This window comes from Haliotis rubra, unplaced genomic scaffold (genome assembly GCF_003918875.1).
Source record: "Haliotis rubra isolate DU_JTF1 unplaced genomic scaffold, ASM391887v1 Scf604, whole genome shotgun sequence".
In the NCBI taxonomy this organism is placed as follows: domain Eukaryota; kingdom Metazoa; phylum Mollusca; class Gastropoda; order Lepetellida; family Haliotidae; genus Haliotis; species Haliotis rubra.
Genome location: NW_025767307.1, coordinates 143,121 through 161,266, shown reverse-complemented (window position 1 = coordinate 161,266; position 18,146 = coordinate 143,121). Strand labels below are relative to the sequence as shown.

The 18,146-nt window shown below is 41.7% G+C and overlaps 1 protein-coding gene across 1 annotated transcript in view; it reads right to left on the bottom strand.

Moving 5' to 3' along the window:
• Window positions 1-18,146, bottom strand: part of LOC124255630 — a 72,316-nt gene that overhangs the window by 28,067 nt on the left and 26,103 nt on the right. The window contains exons 3-10 of the mRNA XM_046689528.1: window positions 16,321-16,528; window positions 9,607-9,749; window positions 8,137-8,272; window positions 6,927-7,126; window positions 5,274-5,458; window positions 4,328-4,392; window positions 2,810-2,961; window positions 1,414-1,512 (exon numbers count right to left, since the gene is read on the bottom strand). Of these exons, the coding sequence (XP_046545484.1) occupies window positions 1,414-1,512; window positions 2,810-2,961; window positions 4,328-4,392; window positions 5,274-5,458; window positions 6,927-7,126; window positions 8,137-8,272; window positions 9,607-9,749; window positions 16,321-16,528 (1,188 nt within the window). The remainder of the gene's footprint in view (window positions 1-1,413; window positions 1,513-2,809; window positions 2,962-4,327; window positions 4,393-5,273; window positions 5,459-6,926; window positions 7,127-8,136; window positions 8,273-9,606; window positions 9,750-16,320; window positions 16,529-18,146) is intronic.

Genomic DNA, 18,146 nt, shown 5'->3' with positions numbered 1-18,146 from the left:
CAGTAAACAGCATGTAAATCAGTAAACAGTATGTAAATCAGTAAACAGTATGTAAATCAGTAAACAGCATGTAAATCAGTAAACAGCATGTAAATCAGTAAACAGTATGTAAATCAGTAAACAGCATGTAAACATGTAAATTAATTTCCTGAACACTATCTTGACTGCATGAAGGGAAGTAGCATTCAGGAGTGTGAGATGTGATGTTTGCCTGGAGAAATTCTCCATCTTGGAAATAAGCTATAACAAGTATGTTCTCGACACTATTACAAAACTGTTTGATTTGTTATTTTGTTGTTTAAAGCCGCACTCAGCAATATTCCAGCCATATGGCGGCGGTCTGCAAATAATCAAGTCCGAACCAGACAATCCAGTGATCAACAGAATGAGCATTGATCTGCGCAATTGGGATACAATGCATGTGTCAACCAAGTCAGCGAGCCTGACCACCTGATCCCGTTAGTCGCCTCTTACGACAAGCATGGGTTGTTGGCGACCAATTCAAACCTGGATTTTCAGGGTAAAAATGACAGTAAAAAGAATAGGCTGTAAAGTATAGAGATACAAGGTCTAGACTATAACAATGAAAGGATGATGTTTTTCACCCCAAGCTGATGACTCGGATGAATGATTTCTAGCACAGCATGACCAAGAACTGATACCATGCTAAAACATGGGAAACGTCACGCAACAGATAAAACACTCGAAAAGATTTCTCAAACTGATGACTGGAGAACATTCACAGGTGGATCCAGGGAGTGTGGCTCTTATTTCAAATATCTGAAGCACGTCCATCAGGACCCCCATAAAGATGAAATGTTTCTCATCATTTTTGGAGGTCATTTTCAATCTAGTGGGTCAATTTCTTTTCCCCACATTCTGCAGTCGAGACTTACAAATTTTCTGCTTCTCAGATATTTGGCTTAATTCAGACTTGCCTTTCCTTTACAATGCGATAGTCATGTTGTATACATTTATGATAGCCTAAGAATTATGAAATATTTAATATTTTAGAAAATAAGACAACAATTACATACATTTTTACTTACAAAGTCTGGATTTGATGAGAAACATTGATTTTTTTGAGACCTTAGCGAAATTCTTTCAGCAATTTCAATATAGCCTTTTTATGAAAAAACCCTGGATCCGTTCAGGACAATGAGCATGTTTATATGATGACTCTAAACTAAACACTGGAGAACCAAGGGAAACAAAAATAATGATAACCTAACTAACTTTTAGGATATTTTTAAAAGAAGAGCAAATATTGGATAAATTTGTATTAAATGAGATAGAAAAATCAAAGACAGTTTCCTTGGTGAACCAGTGTTACTAAAATTCAAAATGGCTGCCATGCAGAGCCATGCACTCACTCGCAGCCATAGTTTGGGATGCAGCACTCGACATCGCTACCTCTTGTGATGTGAGGTCTGTTTCAAGTGCGGCAGTAGCGTCCAGCTCTACCTGCTCTGCAAACCCTCTCTTTACTAGCTCTTCATTAATATCTAGGTCCTGAAATAAACACATGGAAGCCATAAAATAAACACATGGAAGCCATAACAACAGATGCATACAATACAGTTTTTAGATTAAATTTCACCCCAAACTTGTGACATATGAAGGGTGGTGGGGTAGCCCAATGGTTAAAGCGTTGGCTCGTCACGCCGAAGACCCGGGTTCGATTCCCCACATGGGCACAATGTGTGAAGCCCATTTCTGGTGGGACCCCGCCGTGATATTGCTGGAATGTTGCTAAAACCGGCATAAAACCATACTCACTCATTCACTCACATATGAAAATGTACAGTAAATCATGAAATTGATTAAAACATGTAATTAATGCAAAATATGTTTTCGCGACAAATTGCGTTAAAACTTTTGCGTTAAAGCGACTAATTTCAAAGGAAGCAAGTTTATTTATTTGATGACATATTTTCGGCCAAGGGTTGTGACTGGCTTTATTCTGCAGATGCATCAATGTCATCATTTATGGAAACACAAAAGCATCCAAATCCTGATAACAGCATTTCTATTGCAGGATACAGTTACATTCCAGGTCACTCTCCTACCCAGAGTCCCATGCGGCAAGCCAGCATAGTACCTCTGCCACAGGCCAGAAAAATGTAACGGATTGAAAAATGTGACGATTCGTCACATCTTGCAATGTCCATTCAATATAATGTACAGATTCTTTTTACTCTTTTATTTTTGACGAGTCTACACATCTAACTAAACATCTTTAATAGAATGGTTCAGTTTCACTGAGAAAATATCCAAAAACATGTAACACTATTTCGATTTGCGTAGCGATCCTTTGTTTACATAGGTTGTACGGCTCCACCTGCTATCATCGAAGCCGACAGAGAGCAAACGATGCAGCCAGTTTGATATCTAAATATGTACTGTCATAGACCTTACTGTCGCAGTTGTGGAAAAATATATATGTAACAATGTAAAACATTGTGAAGAGCGTATCGAAAAAGCTTGCGTGAGTCCAGTCTCTTCTTATTATGAATATGCGCGTTTGATTACAAGCAAGAGAAAAGTCCGGTCACGTGATATGCAAATTAGCCTGTGGCAGTGATGTTATGTTAGTCATCGCTGTGCCGGAGTGTGATTCCAGGTATACGACAACAATCTGTAAACAATCTTGACAATCCAGTGATTGACGTCATGAGCATCAACCAAACAGTCGAGATACGACGCCATGCATCAAGCAAGTCACTGAGTCTCACCACCCAATCCTGCATGACTGAAGACCCTGCAGGGACTAACCCCCAGGCACATCGCTAATTAACTTGCGACTTACCTGTGTTCCATTGGTGTCGTAGAGCTGTAAGCAGGGTACCATTTCCGCTCCGCGGGACTCGTACCGTATGGTCCGAGCCACCAGGACCTTCCAGTGGGCACAGTAAGTCAGCTCCTCGAAAACTTCGATAGCTTCCTCACTCCATTCACCTCCTAACAAAGGAAATTTTGGTAAACTTACGTCATTGACAGATTACAATTGAACATTAAAACAACAAAATCTTTATTGTTTAAACTATAAACTACATGCCTCACATGTTCACAATCCAATGCTATGTACTGCCATACATAAACATACAGAATTAGGCCCATTCGCATACAGTAATAACTGAGATGAACAGATGTAATTCAACTCATTAAAATTTAGCACCAGACAAGAACAACCAGTCAACCTTCGTTGACTAGAGATTCCTTACAAGGGAAGGGAGGTAACTCTGCATAATCTGCCTGACTACAGTTTTGGTAAACTTACATCATTGGCAGATTAAAATTGAACATTAAAACAACAATGTCTTTATTGTTTCAACTAAATGTCTATATAGTGAGTAAGAGAAATGATAAAGTAATCTGCCATATTAACATGACAAACATATTTACACTCTCAAAAACACCAGACAAGAACAACTACAAGGGAAGGGAGGTAACTCTGCGTAATCTGCCATATTAACTTGTCAAACTTATTTACACTCTCAAAGACACCAGACAAGAACTACAAGGGAAGGGAGGTAACTCTGCGTAATCTGCCATATTAACTTGTCAAACATATTTACACTCTCAAAAACACCAGACAAGAACAACTACAAGGGAAGGGAGGTAACTCTGCGTAATCTGCCATATTAACTTGTCAAACTTATTTACATTCTCAAAGACACCAGACAAGAACTACAAGGGAAGGGAGGTAACTCTGCGTAATCTGCCTTACTACAGTCTGGGCGCATATAGGCTTTTTAAGGCCCAAAGTCGCCCTAAAACCTTACCTACCTACCTACCTGACTACAGTCAATAACTTAAATAAAACCTGTAATTATTTTTAGAGGGAGGACACTGTAAGTGAATGTTTTTACATTCCTATCATACACATACACATAGGTAGGCGATTTGATCCCTGCCATACCAATAAACGATAACAATGGTACTTGTTGGTACCTAGCCTGGTGCTCATCATTAAGGGTATAGAACGGAATATTCCACTAATATGACAGAGATCTGTAAATAATACAGACTGAACAAACAAAGTCCAGTGATCGACATCATGAGCATCAAACACAAATCTGACCAACCAACCCCTTCAGTTGCTAGTTATTTCAAGCATGGAATGCTGAAAACCCCTTCTAACCAGACCCTCACGGATCAAACATCTTGATGGTGACACTAAACCCCTTTTCCTCATGACTCACTTGTTTGCCTAAGGTGCCCGCAGTTATCTCCCTTAATTGTGAAATTATCACAAGGACACAGAGTCCCAGTTTTGTAACAAAAGTCAGTTAAAGACGGAAATGCAGTTAACAATTAGTCTTACCTTTGGGCTTTACATTGGCAAGTTTGCACTCAATAGCTTGGAATGGTAGGCTTAGGAAATCAGGTCTGTAAAAACAACAAAATACATTAGGAGTTCAGGAGCATACAATACAACTATAAAGGGAGTGGCGAGTTTAATCAAATGGTTGAGTAAATAATAAACAATGTTCTGTTTGGGTGTACCACATCCATCCATCCTGCCGTCCATCATTCAATCCATCCATCCATTGTTGGGGCCATCCTGCCATCCATCCATCCTGCCATCCATCCATCCTTTTATCCATCCATCCATCCATTATTGGGGCCATCCTGCCATCCATCCACCTGCCATCTATCCATCCTGCCATCCATCCATCCATCCTTTTATCCATCCATCCATCCATTATTGGGGCCATCTATCCATCCTGCCATCCATCCATCCTTTTAGACATCCATCCATCCATTATTGGGGCCATCCTGCCATCCATCCACCTGCCATCTATCCATCCTGCCATCCATCCATCCATCCTTTTATCCATCCATCCATCCATTATTGGGGCCATCCTGCCATCCATCCACCTGCCATCTATCCATCCTGCCATCCATCCATCCATCCTTTTATCCATCCATTATTGGGGCCATCCTGCCATCCATCCACCTGCCATCTATCCATCCTGCCATCCATCCATCCATCCATCCTTTTATCCATCCATCCATCCATTATTGGGGCCATCCATCCACCTGCCATCTATCCATCCTGCCATCCATCCATCCATCCTTTTATCCATCCAGTCGCCACATGTCAGGTCCAGACTCGATTATTTACAGACTGCCGCCATACAGCTGGAACATTGCTAAGTGCGGCATTAAACAACAAACCAACCAACCAACCATTTGGGATCTTACGACAGCAGTATTTAACAGCAGTTTACTTGAAACTCTCAGGGTCAGTGTCTCATTCAGTCAGCAGGAATACGTAGCGGAGTTGTCTGAGCTGGTCTCGAGACACCCAACAGTTGTCACCATAGTCGACATAGTACAGGTCAGCCCGGTCAGTCTCGAACCCGACCACTCGGGCCCGATACCACGACGGGTCTTGGTCAAACGGCGCGGCAACCATATCCCCCACTGTCACGTCTGGAATTTGGCAATCCTGAAAGGAGAGACACATTTGGAATGAGACGGAATGATTGTTTGTGTTGCTGATGACATGTATGACAAATACCATTGAGGGTGAGTTCTTGATTGTGTGAGTGAGTGAGTGCTTGGTTGTGTGAGTGAGTGAGTGCTTGGTTGTGTGAGTAAGTGAGTGCTTGGTTGTGTGAGTGAGTGCTTGGTTGTGAGAGTGAGTGCATGGTTGAGTGAGAGCTTGGTTGTGTGAGTGAGTGAGTGCTTGGTTGTGTGAGTGAGTGAGTGCTTGGTTGTGTGAGTACTTTGTTGAGTGAGTGCTTGGTTGTTTGAGTGCGTGCGTGAGTGATTGAGTGAGTGAGTGAGTGAGTGCTAGGTTGAGTGAGTGAGTGAGTGCTTGGTTGTGTGAGTACTTTGTTGAGTGAGTGCTTGGTTGTTTGAGTGCGTGAGTGATTGAGTGGTTGAGTGAGTGGGTGGGTGACTTTGAGCCATTGTAAATACTGAGGGTAAAATCTGTAGGGTTAAAACCAACAATCAACTGTTTATCACCTCTGCACAGCGTACTAGAGAACTTTTTGAGACAGGGCCACCAATGTTCCCTGGCCTTTACAAGGACGAGATTGAGTGTATTTATTTTGGATCTACAATCTTTCATCCATACCATTTCCGCCTGTATTATATGAACAAAATATCTGAAGCAGGTATACAACAGCAAAAATCTCAGCTCAGTGGGTATGAATTCATGCTAGTACAGCCAGGAAATCACAGCACTCAGTAACAAGTGTTCTAAAGCTCTGAGGAAAAGTCAAGTCTGACTGTCAGAGATGATAAGGCACCCGGAGTTACCTCCCCTACACTAGTAACTGAACACACATTTTCATTTGGGACAAACCTCATCACAAAAACTAGATTTTTCTTTCTCCTAAGTTGTTTTCACCTTCAAATTCTTTTCAACTGGCTTTAGACCATGTAAGTAACAACTTCGTGTTTTCCAAAACACAATCTTTTGGCCTTTATGTTATCATACATTGGTTCAGGAATGTCTGTATCTTCTCCCAACAAACCCTGGTTCAGATATCCCTGCCCCTACCTACCATGGTTCAAATACCTGTATCTCCCAACAAACCGTGGTTTAGATATCCCTGCCCCTACCTACCATGGTTCAAATATCCATATCACCCAACAAACCGAGGTTCAGATATCCCTGCCCCTACCTACCATGGTTCAAATATCCATATCACCCAACAAACCGTGGTTCAGATATCCCTGCCCCTACCTACCATGGTTCAAATTCCTGTATCACCCAACAAACCCTGGTTCAGATATCAGTATCGCCCAACAAACCCTGGTTCAAACATCCCCTGCCCCACCTACCCTGGTTGCCCCGTCCATGGTGTAGAATCGCGTCATGTCCTCGGTGACTCGGTCCAGCTGTAGAGCGGTGGAGCTGAGGACCCTGTATCCCCACCACCTACCCTGTATCCCCCACCTACCCTGGTTGCCTCGTCCGTGGTGTAGAATCGCGTCATGTCCTCGGTGACTCGGTCCAGCTGTAGAGCGGTGGAGCTGAGGATCTGGATCCAGAAGTGGCTGGGGTTCTCCACTGCCGACACATACACCTCCAGGTAGTCCTTCTGCTCCGGCCAATCAGGAACCTTCTTTGTCTCTTCCCACGCAGCCTCTGGTTTCACAACTGAAACAACAACATAAACAGCATCCTTCCAGGTGACAATCAATTACTTCATCTTGTATGGAGAGACTTAGTCAAGGTCAAGGTCACAGTTTTACCCAAGCTCTTCCAAGTTAGGATCACAGAATGATTCAGATGTAGATCTGATTCACTTTGAGGTCAACTGTCCACATTTTGAAGGTCTTGCATCGAGATGATTTTGTTGAAATAGGAAATGGGTTAGAACATTCTCTTCCCACAGAGGTTACTCCTGTCATATCTTCCTACGTAACCTCTGTTCTAATACGGCCCTTTCATGGTGTGAGCGTTCAAGACTCGTGACTGGAGGCAATCAGATTTAGTTGTGTAATCAGCGACGCTCTTTCAAAAGTTATCATTCGCAAGGCCTCGGTAATTTCCGTATGCTTCGAGAAAACTAAACCTCTTCCCTTTGCGCGATGCGCAAACGTTTCTTCTAGACAGAACTCAGTCATGTTATGGCGGATCAGTGGCGTCTCCATCGCCCTCGTTGACAACAGACAAGCTAGCCATTAAACATCTTGTGTGTAACATCAACACAAGTCCCCGGCAGATGGGGGATATTTGTGGCCCCACATTTGCTTGTGTTAGTCAAGTTGAATCTAAGTCGATGTAACACGTGTTCTGATTGGATAGAAAGAAGGGAGATAATTCGTGTTGCGACCTTTTGCCGCTAGGGGATTTTACGAGAACCGGGAAATGTGGCCGTATTAGAACAGAGGTTCGTAGGAAGATATGAGAAGTAACCTCTGTGGGAAGAGAATAGGGTTAGAAATGCATATAACCTAATTTCAGTTTTCTCAGAATCATGGCTATGTAATACCCAATTTTTGGTACAAAATACACACACTGATCCTGTTGACTGAAACTTCGCATCTAACCTGACATATACTTCTTTTTGAAACTGTAACAAATCCCATCAAAAGGAACTTGACTGAATATGGACCTATCAGATTTCATTACATTTCAGCCCAACCAATGAAAAGCTTTCCTACCTGCTCCTTGCAGTGTGCGGGCTTGTCCTGCCTCATCTTTGTGTTTCTCTCTTCCTCTCTGATCCTGATTAGCCGCCGACACGGCCGCCTTAGCACGGAACGTTTCCTCTTCTTCCACCTTCTCTCCTATCAGACCCTGATAATAGACATAACGATGGCTATTTATAGAGTACCTGTTTCCACACACTTGTGCATGCTCAAATAACGCATTAAATAACCCAAGCTGCCATTGAGGTGATAGAAGGTTAACAGTCATATGACTTATCCCACTGGGTACCCATTCACAGCTTGGTGAACAGAAGCAATTCATGAACAAACTCATTTACTTAAGGTGAGACCACATGTGTCACGTGGGGCTTTATAGCGGGGCAGGACTGAAGTCCTAGAAACTCTCAGGAGTCAAGCTGCCACACACAGTCACCCATCCAAGACTCTCCACGCCCAACATTGCTTCACGTTAGCATGTACTTCATCCAGTCAATGAGCAAGTGAGTGAATACACGGGTTAGAATTGATAACAGAAACATACTCATCTTCTATAATTCCAGTATTTGTTTGTTTGTTGTTTAACACGACACTCAGCAAGTTTTCCGCTATATGGTCGCGATCTGTACATAATCAACTCTTGACTGGACAATACAGGTGGCAAGATCATGAGCATTGATCTACACAACTTGGATAAGATGACATATGTCAACCAAGACAGTGAGCCTGATCACCCGATCCTGTTAGTCGCCTCTTTTGACAAGTATGGGTTACTGAAGACCAGTTCAAACCCTGATCTTGACAGGTCGTTTCTGGAAATCATCATCCATTTGTGCAATTAGGATACAATGACATGTGTCAACCAAGTCAGTGAGCCTGACCACCAGACCCAATAAGTCGCCTCTTAAGACAAGTAATCAAGAGAATTTGCAGAAAATTCTCATCCATGAAATTGTTATTTTATTATTCCCTAGGGAGCTGGATCAATACTTCCCCTGTTTGTCATCACTCATTATTACATTAAATAATTACAGAGGAAACGTATGAATGTTAAACAAAGTCAATAACTCATTCAGCAAGACTTTGGTACCCTGATGACCCCGGCCGTGATATTGCTGGAATATTGATAAAAGCGGCTTAAAACTATAAGCACCCACTAACTCAATTATTGTCTGTTTGAATAAGTTGAATAAAACTCTCAGATTTAAATGTTCCTTTGGCAAGGTAAAATTATGAGGATTCTCAATCTTAATTTCACTTTATTTGATTTACTTTTTTGTTTAAGTGAAATTCATCGGTATGTTTTCACTGCAAACAGACTATGGGGAAAACAGGAAAATAAAAAAATGCAAGTGTGAAAGATAAATTCAAGCGTAGCATCCATCAGATGAGAAAAACAGTACACAGGTCTTCTGCTTGTATTACAAGGCTACCCTGGTCTGTGTCTGGTACAAGTTGGGTCAATAAAGTGGACTCAACACAAACCTTGGCAAGGTCAATTTGTTTTCTCGAGCCTGTTATGGCGACAGTTCGAGGGGCGTCTCTGCCATATGCGTCTTGGGTTCGGTCAATATAGATTTTGGCTTTTGATGTACGAGACATCTGCCTGATGTTCTCGCCATTTCGTCCTGAAATAACAAAAAGACTCTGTTTGAATAAAGTTCAAGTAACTATTCAAAAACTGAACATTATATAAAGATGCATGTTTCAATTGTCAGAGATGGGCATTAGTCTTGACAGAGTTATTCCCCTTTGACCACTAAGACAAATTTCAGACGAAAAAATCCTCTGGTCCTCTGATTGTATTGATGTGTGTCAAAACAATACTAATTATAACTCCCATATGTATGTTCTCTATATGTGTGTTATCTTATTACGGAAACGGGGTGGTGGGGTTGCCTGGTGGTTTAGACCGCCTCCGTGGTGTAGTGGTTAGAGCGTCCGCCCGGAGTGCGGAAGGTCGTGGGTTCGATCCCCGAACGCGTCATACCAAAAGACGTTAAAATATGGTACTTGTTGGTCCCTGCCTGGCGCTCGGCATTAATTGGTACATCAAAGACTGGTCGGCTCGGAGTCAGTATAATGTGTCTGAGTGGGGTATTCTTGCTTCACTGTGGCATGGTATCTCAGTGGGCTAGCACTATAAAACCAGCTTCAGTCTGGGCTAGTACAAGCAGCCGCACATACACATACACACGCATGCACGTCGTCATATGAGCGAAATATTCTCAAGCACGACGTAAAACCCAATTTCACCTTACCTCACGCCTGGTGGTTTAAGCATTCGCTCGTCACACCGAAGACCCGGGTTCGATGGCCCACATGGGTACAATGCGTGAAGCCCATTTTTGGCGTCCCCAGCATTGATATTGCTGGAATATTGCTAACAGCGGCGTAAAACTAAACTCACTCACTTGCGATAACGGAAACATAAGATGTTCAGTATTTTATGCTTCCGTTATTCTATGTTCAATAGATTGTGCTAACATTTCTACTGCTCAATACACTGTCAGCAAAATATGATCTGGTCCTAAGGTGAATCCAGCAGGCCCATCAAACCACATCACAAAAACCAAATTCTGTAATGGATTGGATTGTTTGTTGTTTTAAGCTGCACTCAGCAATATTCCAGCTATATGGCGGCGGTCTGTATATACTGACTGACTGAGTTTGGTTTTACACTGTAGTGAGTGAGTGAGGAGTGAGTGAGTTTAGTTTTGCGCTTTTAGCAATATTCCAGCAACATCACGGCGGGGGACACCAGAAATGGGCTTCACACATTGTACCCATGTGGGGATTCGAACCCGGGTCTTCGGCGTGACGAGCCAATGCTTTAACCACTAGGCTACCCCACCGCCCCGGTCTGTATATAATCAAGTCTGGATCAGACAATCCACTGATCAACAGCATTATCATCGATCTACGCAATTGGAATACGATGTGTCAACCAAGTCAGCAAGCCAGACCACCCGATCCTGTTAGTCGCCTCTTATGACAAGCATGGGTTCCTGAAGACCAATTCTCACACAGATCTTCGCGGGTGCATCCTGTAATGGAGCAAACAAATATTTCCACTGATGGAAGCCTGCTGCCGAATCACATGGGGCTGTCGTCCTCATGTGTGAAACAGTTCCATGCATGTGGTACCCAGGTGTGAGTTGAGACCTGTGTGGCGCCGACGGTTTATAAACATGTGCATGTCTTTAACACACATGCCTACCAGAAGGGAGTAACAAGCAATACAGAATCTGTCAATGCCTTCCTCATCTTGTCTCGGTATTTACTCCGGTTTTACTTAAATCTGGCTACTCTGCAATCCTTGCCTTTCGGATAAAACTACAGTCAAATCCCGATGAGTGGAATGCCGGTGTCTCGAATATTATGCATAACTCGAAGTACCTGTCAGTCCCGACCATTCCCTGTTATAGTTGTCATCGTTTGATTTCCGGTTACACGAATTCGGCTTATAAATACACACGATGACTCGAGAAGGAAATTTGGTCCCATGAGATTCAAACAACAGCAATCTTGTATACATAAGCCGAAGTCAGTCAATGAGAAGTTGATTGGTGTAGCAAACTGATCCAATTAACAAACCAGCGCGGCTCACACCTTTCCGCCATTGACTGGTGAGTTCAAAAGGCAGATTAGTGGTTTTACGGAAATCACTGTCTGTGCTAATCAGACTGGAACTGATAAGGTGTCCCTATTAGTGATATGGAAATCATTAGATAAACAAATGCTTAGGCGGAGGAATTAGGACTGGATCATCATTTTTTCTACCCTCATAGACATACCTATGTCTCGAATACATCGATAAGTCGAATTTATTACTTGGTCCCCAGCGATTGGACTCATCGGGATTTGACTGTATTTAATACTGCTACATTAAGACAGGTTCACAACAATATATGAAAGTTCTTTGGGTGGCATTTTAGAAGTTGGGAAGTCCAATATAGAACAAACTGTATGGATAACAACTTCTTTTTTATTAAACATCACATCAAACGCCAAAAGCCCACCATCAACCGAGACCAAGGATACTTCATTCCATCCGCTTATGATGCACTCATCCACCAAGCCCAATCTACTGTATAAACTCTGCTGTATAAACATCTCATTATTATTTGTACATCATTGGCTTCCACGCCTGTCCTTTGTCTACTCTCTGGCTTCATCAGCTTTCTGCCTAGCCAATTATGTTAATTATGTTGTTTTCTTTGTTACATTGTTACATCCAGTATATATACACTTCCCCCTTCTTCATGTTCCATTATGCTTGACAACGGTACAAGAATCTGTATCGAAACGTCGCACTCACGAATAAAAAGAAGTTGTTATCCATAAAGTTTGTTCTATATAATATCTGAAAGTTTTGCTCAACACTTCAGCAGACTAAGCAGATTTTAAGGGCTACTCCTATCCAACTTAGGAATCTGAGAATTAATTTCAGCAATACAGTCAAATCCCGATGAGTCGAATCGCTGGGGACCAAGTAATAAATTTGACTCATCGATGTATTCGAGACATAGGTATGTCTATGAGGGTAGAAAAAGATGATCCAGTCCTAATTCCTCCACCTAAGCATTTGTTTATCTAATGATTTCCATATCACTAATAGGGGCACCTGATCAGTTCCAGTCTGATTAGCACAGACAGTGATTTCCATAAAATCACTAATCTGCCTTTTGAACTCACCCGTCAATGGCGGAAAGGTGTGAGCCGCGCTGGTTTGTTAATTGGATCAGTTTGCTACACCAATCAACTTCTCATTGACTGACTTCGGCTTATGTATACAAGATTGCTGTTGTTTGAATCTCATGGGACCAAATTTCCTTCTCGAAGTCATCGTGTGTATTTATGAGACGAATTCGTGTAACCGGTATTCAAATGATGACAACTATAACAGGGAATGGTCGGGACCGACTTCGAGTTATGCATAATATTCGAGACACCGGCATTCGACTCATCGGGATTTGACTGTATTTATAAACCCAGTCATATTATGAATTTCGTTGGGCCTTGTTATGTTCATACTGAATTACCACTGGTAATGAAAGAAGTTTGCACTTGAGGAAATATTTTTTAAAACAATATTCTAAATCACCACCTGGTCTCTGATCATCGTCATGCTTTAACTCCTTTGTTTTATGACTGGAGGCCCATTACAAGGGCGCAGCATGTAAAAAGTCATAGTTTAATGGTTTCATGGGGTAATATACTATTATAAACCTGAACATGTCCATGTCTATTGCAGAGATGCCAACCCTATTTTGGGCCTAAGTGTAGTTCTGGAGGTCAAAAAGTGTAATTTGGGCCTAAAAAAGTGTAACACTTAAAAACAAATACTTAGTGAAAGTTGATAATTTTATAAAAATTACTTGTAAGAAGGTTTATTCACATGAATAGGAAATATTCTAGACAGAAATATACGTGACCAATCATATAAAAGCTCCAAACATCGAAAATTATTGGTCATGTGACACAAAATACTTTAATTTCTTGGAATTGGAATGAGCGCGATTCTAAGAGTATGACCATTTCTGAACCCCTGTACCGGTGCGTTACAAAACACTTCCCTGTGAAATTGTTTCCACTTTATTGATTTTCGTAGAACGAAAATCGTAATTTTCGCAGATTAAGTGTAATGGCGTAATTTAATGGTCAAAATCGTAATAGTTCCGCCCAAAGCGTAAGGGTTGGCATCTCTGTCTATGGTACAGCACAGGTAGTAATAAACACAGTATAACAGGTCTGGAAATAACCCATTGCCCGACGCCCCAGTCCAGTGTTTTTTTCTGTCGGGCAAGCAAATTTGTATATCACACTGTACTGGTGTCCAGTTGACTTTCCAATATTTATTATGTGGTTTATTTAAAAAATCAACAAGAAAATCGGCCAGTATAGTGGACAAATTATCAGGGCAAGTGATTTTGCCACGGTACCGGAATACACTAGCAATTTTAAAGTTATTTCCACCCCTGTGTAAATATATACAGTGGAAGCCCTCGATACCAGCATTCATTGGGTCTAGTAAAAAGTGCCGGTATAGAGGGCGTACTGGTTTAGAGAACTTTTCCCTTTTCAACCTAAGAATAATCTTCGGTGTGCCGTAAAATACGACTGACCAACATGTTGATAGTCATCATATTTCTGTTCAAGAGTTAATTGCAATTTAGCCCGCTTGACTGGTCTAGCCATCTTGACACGGTAGCGACTGACAAATTGTGACACGACAATTAATTTATAATACAAGTGACACATGTCACTCACCAATTTACCTCACCTACTTAGGACTAATCCATACTCCTTTTATCAGGCAACATTAATGAGCAGAATGCTGATGGTAATCCACTGTGTTGTTAATACATGTTCACCCAGTCAACAGGAGAGCCGAGATACCGGATGACGGTTTAGAGAGTGTTAATTACAGTACCAACAGTCAGTTGTGCGTTTTTTGTGGTGCCGAAATACGGAAAACACTGACGCCGGATTAGAGGGCGTGTAATTGATCATAAATTAACTAGCTTCTGGAGGGACCAAATTCTAGTGCAGACATTGAGAGCATGCCGGATTGGAGGGCTGCCGGTTTTGAGAGCTTCCACTGTATGGTGAAAAATACATCTTGCCTCAAGGGCTCACTTATATATCTTGATATTCTGGATTCTCCTTGAACAATCCTCACCTTTTTAGCTCAGTTGTGATAAATATTCTTTATTTGATTATCATAATAGTTAAAAATTATTTTAAAAAATTTAAACATTAAAACAAGAAGACAAAGTCATCAATATCCCCCGCAATGGCAAAATACTCTTCATGATTATGTCTACGAGTTATGATTATGTCAAATATTAAGGTGTGTATATAGAAAAGTGGAAGGAGAGTATTGAAAGGTTTTTAAAGTTCTGCTCCAGAAAGGAGCACTATCACCAATTTCAGTCTATGTCAAACTTTTTGCCATGGAAACGCCAAAAATGTTTTATTCAGCATTCCAAAACTACACAAAGGCACCAGTACACCACCAAACCAATCTATGTGCCAAGTTTGGTGAAGAAATAGTGATCGGTTTTAGAGTTCAGCTCCGGAAAAGAGCACAACCACCAATTTCAGGCTAAGTCAAACTTGTTGCCATGGAAATGCCAAAAATATTTTATTCAGAATTCCAAAACTACCAAAAGGCACCAGTACACCACCAGATCTATCTATGTGCCAAGTTAGGTGAAGAAATATTGAATGGTTTTAGAGTTCTGCTCCGGAAAAGACAAATGAGCAGGGACGGACGGACGGACGCACGGACGGAGTCCATTTTAATACTCCCCCAAAAAAAAAATCCTCAAAAGCAGTGTTGGTGGTACAGACTATGTCGTAAGCATGTGTTTATAATTCAGTATTAAATAGTGATGATACCATGTGTATCATGGGAAAGTTTGCTGAACATTATTAAATATAGAGGAGAGAGTATTTATATAAGGGCCACAGCTGCCAGATGCATGTCACCACACCACTAACCAGTAATCTCCCCAAGGAGTTGAGATTGATAATACAATGTGCCGTTTGAGATTGATATCCAGTGATCGAGGGAAAACAAAGCGCCTTTGAGCAGCTGAGCTGGATATTGGCAGTATACAAATATTAGCATTATTATTACTATTATAATCTGTTTGAAATCAGCTTAGAATGACTGTACTACAATTGTAACTCAAAATTAGTTAAATGTTGACACTAAATCCATTAATGTAAAGGATACTTAAAGTTACATGAAATTTTCAAATCAGTGGGTTCTCCATTTTAGTGTTGGGAATTGGTTAAAATCTCATAATTGATGATTGGTCATCAAATGTAAAAAAAGCCCATTTATGAAATTTGTTAATCCCCCGCATGTAGTTCTTTTGGGGTGATTTTGGCAAAATTTCACTTCTTTAAAGGATGACTAGTATGTTAAACATAAACTCTTGGAGTCTTTAAGATCATTCAATCATGACTTGAAACGAGCTTGTAATGCTTATGAAATGTAACAGACAAAACCAACTTTGTGAAAAAATATTGTTTATGAAAACAAGGGTTCCAGAAAGTTCGACATGAAATTTTCAAATCAAGTAATCGGACCACCACTCTCCATTTCCTTAATCACATATGAAGGAAAATTCAGTGAGTTTAAGAGAAAATAATTGTAGAAAAGTTTCCTTGGGTGTCACTTACCTATAATCCTGCCCAGGCAATAGCCCGGGACTCGGACTTCTTCTGTGAAAATGTCAGGCATTTCGGCAATGATTCTGCGTATGAGTAGCTCTGCGTGTTGAGCAGCGTCCGAGGTGCCGCGGATCACTACAGTCCGTTCCTCTTCTTTTTGCGTACTCAGTGCGTTTTCTTCCTTGAAGTGCACCTTAGCTCCACTTTCTTCTTGTATCTGGGGAGAGGGGAAAATCCAGTTACATAGATGCACCTCTGAATGAACCTGGTAAAGAAGTGTGTGGCAAGGTGAGTTGTGGAGGGAGTGAGTGAGTGAGTGAGTGATTGAGTATGTGGTGGAGTGAGTGAGCTGCTGATTGATAGAGCTGCAGAGTGAGTGAGTGAGTGAGTTGCTGAGTGAGTTGAGTGAGTTTAGTTTTACGCCGCACTCAGCAATATTCCAGCTATATGGCGGCGGTCTGTAAATAATCGAGTCTGGACCAGACAATCCAGTGATCAACAGCATGAGCATCGATCTGCGCAATTGGGAACAGATGACATGTGTCAACCAAGTCAGCGAGCCTGACCACCCGATCCCGTTAGTCGCCTCTTACGACAAGCATAGTCGCCTTTTGTGGCAAGCATGGGTTGCTGAAGACCTATTCTACCAAGATCTTCACGGGTCAAGTTGCTGAGTAATATGAGTTGCTCAGTGAGTGAGAAGGGTGGGTGATAGAGTTGCTGAGTGAGTGAGTGAGTTGCTGAGTGAGTGGGAGAGTTGCTGAGCGACTGAGTGAGTTGCTGAGTGAGTGAAAAGGGTGAGTGAGTGAGTGAGTGAGTGAGTGAAAGAGTGAGTGTGTGAGTAAGTCAGCAACAGAGTGAGTGAATGAGTGGATGGTAGGGTGGGTCACCTGCAGAGTGATTTGCAGAGCAAGTGCGTGATTTGCAAAGTGAGTGAATTGGAAGGTAGTTGAAAGGGGTATTTATGTGAGTGAGTGAGTGAGTGAGTGAGTGAGAGTAATGTCGTTATGTCTTTAGAGGATTGTTGAAAATGATAGATTCTGTGTCTTATTATACCTACTTATGAATTCATCTGATTGTGACAATATTAAAATTGATAGTTTCATGTTCATAACAGCCATTGATTAATAATATTATTTAGCTACCTAACAGCGAGTGAGTGAGTGGCATTGTGAGTGAATGAGCTGAAAGGTAGTTTGGTCTTTACAAGAATAAGTGAGTGACTTGCATTTTGAGTGAGTTGGGAGGTCGTTTTTTAGGGTCATTATGCGAGTGAGTGAGTGACTGTGAGAGAAAGTGAGAAGGACATAGTTGCAATTTAAAAACCAAGAATTGCGAGCGAGTTTGTCTGTATGTGCATGCATGCATGTCCCGAAAAGCATGTATTGAAACAACTTTACACATTCTTAGAGTCACATCAAAGAAGGCTCCATAACAAAAGCGGAAGAATCACAAGATTCTGGCAAGAATCAGCACATAAGAGAGTGAGTGAGTGAGTTGGATTTTATGCCGCTTTTAGCAGTATTCCAGCAATATTCCAGCAATATCACAGCTGGGGACACCAGAAATGGGCTTCACACATTGTACCCATGTGGGGAATCGAACCCGGGTCTTCGGCAGTTTAACAGTTTAACCACTAGGCTACTCCACCGCCCAATAATGGGAGAGACCAGACAGCAAGCATAAAGCACGCTACCTTGACCCCGCTCACAGTTTACCATGATTCACCATTTCCGAGAGCTAATTACCTTCCCATAACTGGTCGGCAGTGAGAAACGGCTCACTTGTTACACGAATCATAAACACTGCCAACAGCTTGGCTATTCCTGTATGTG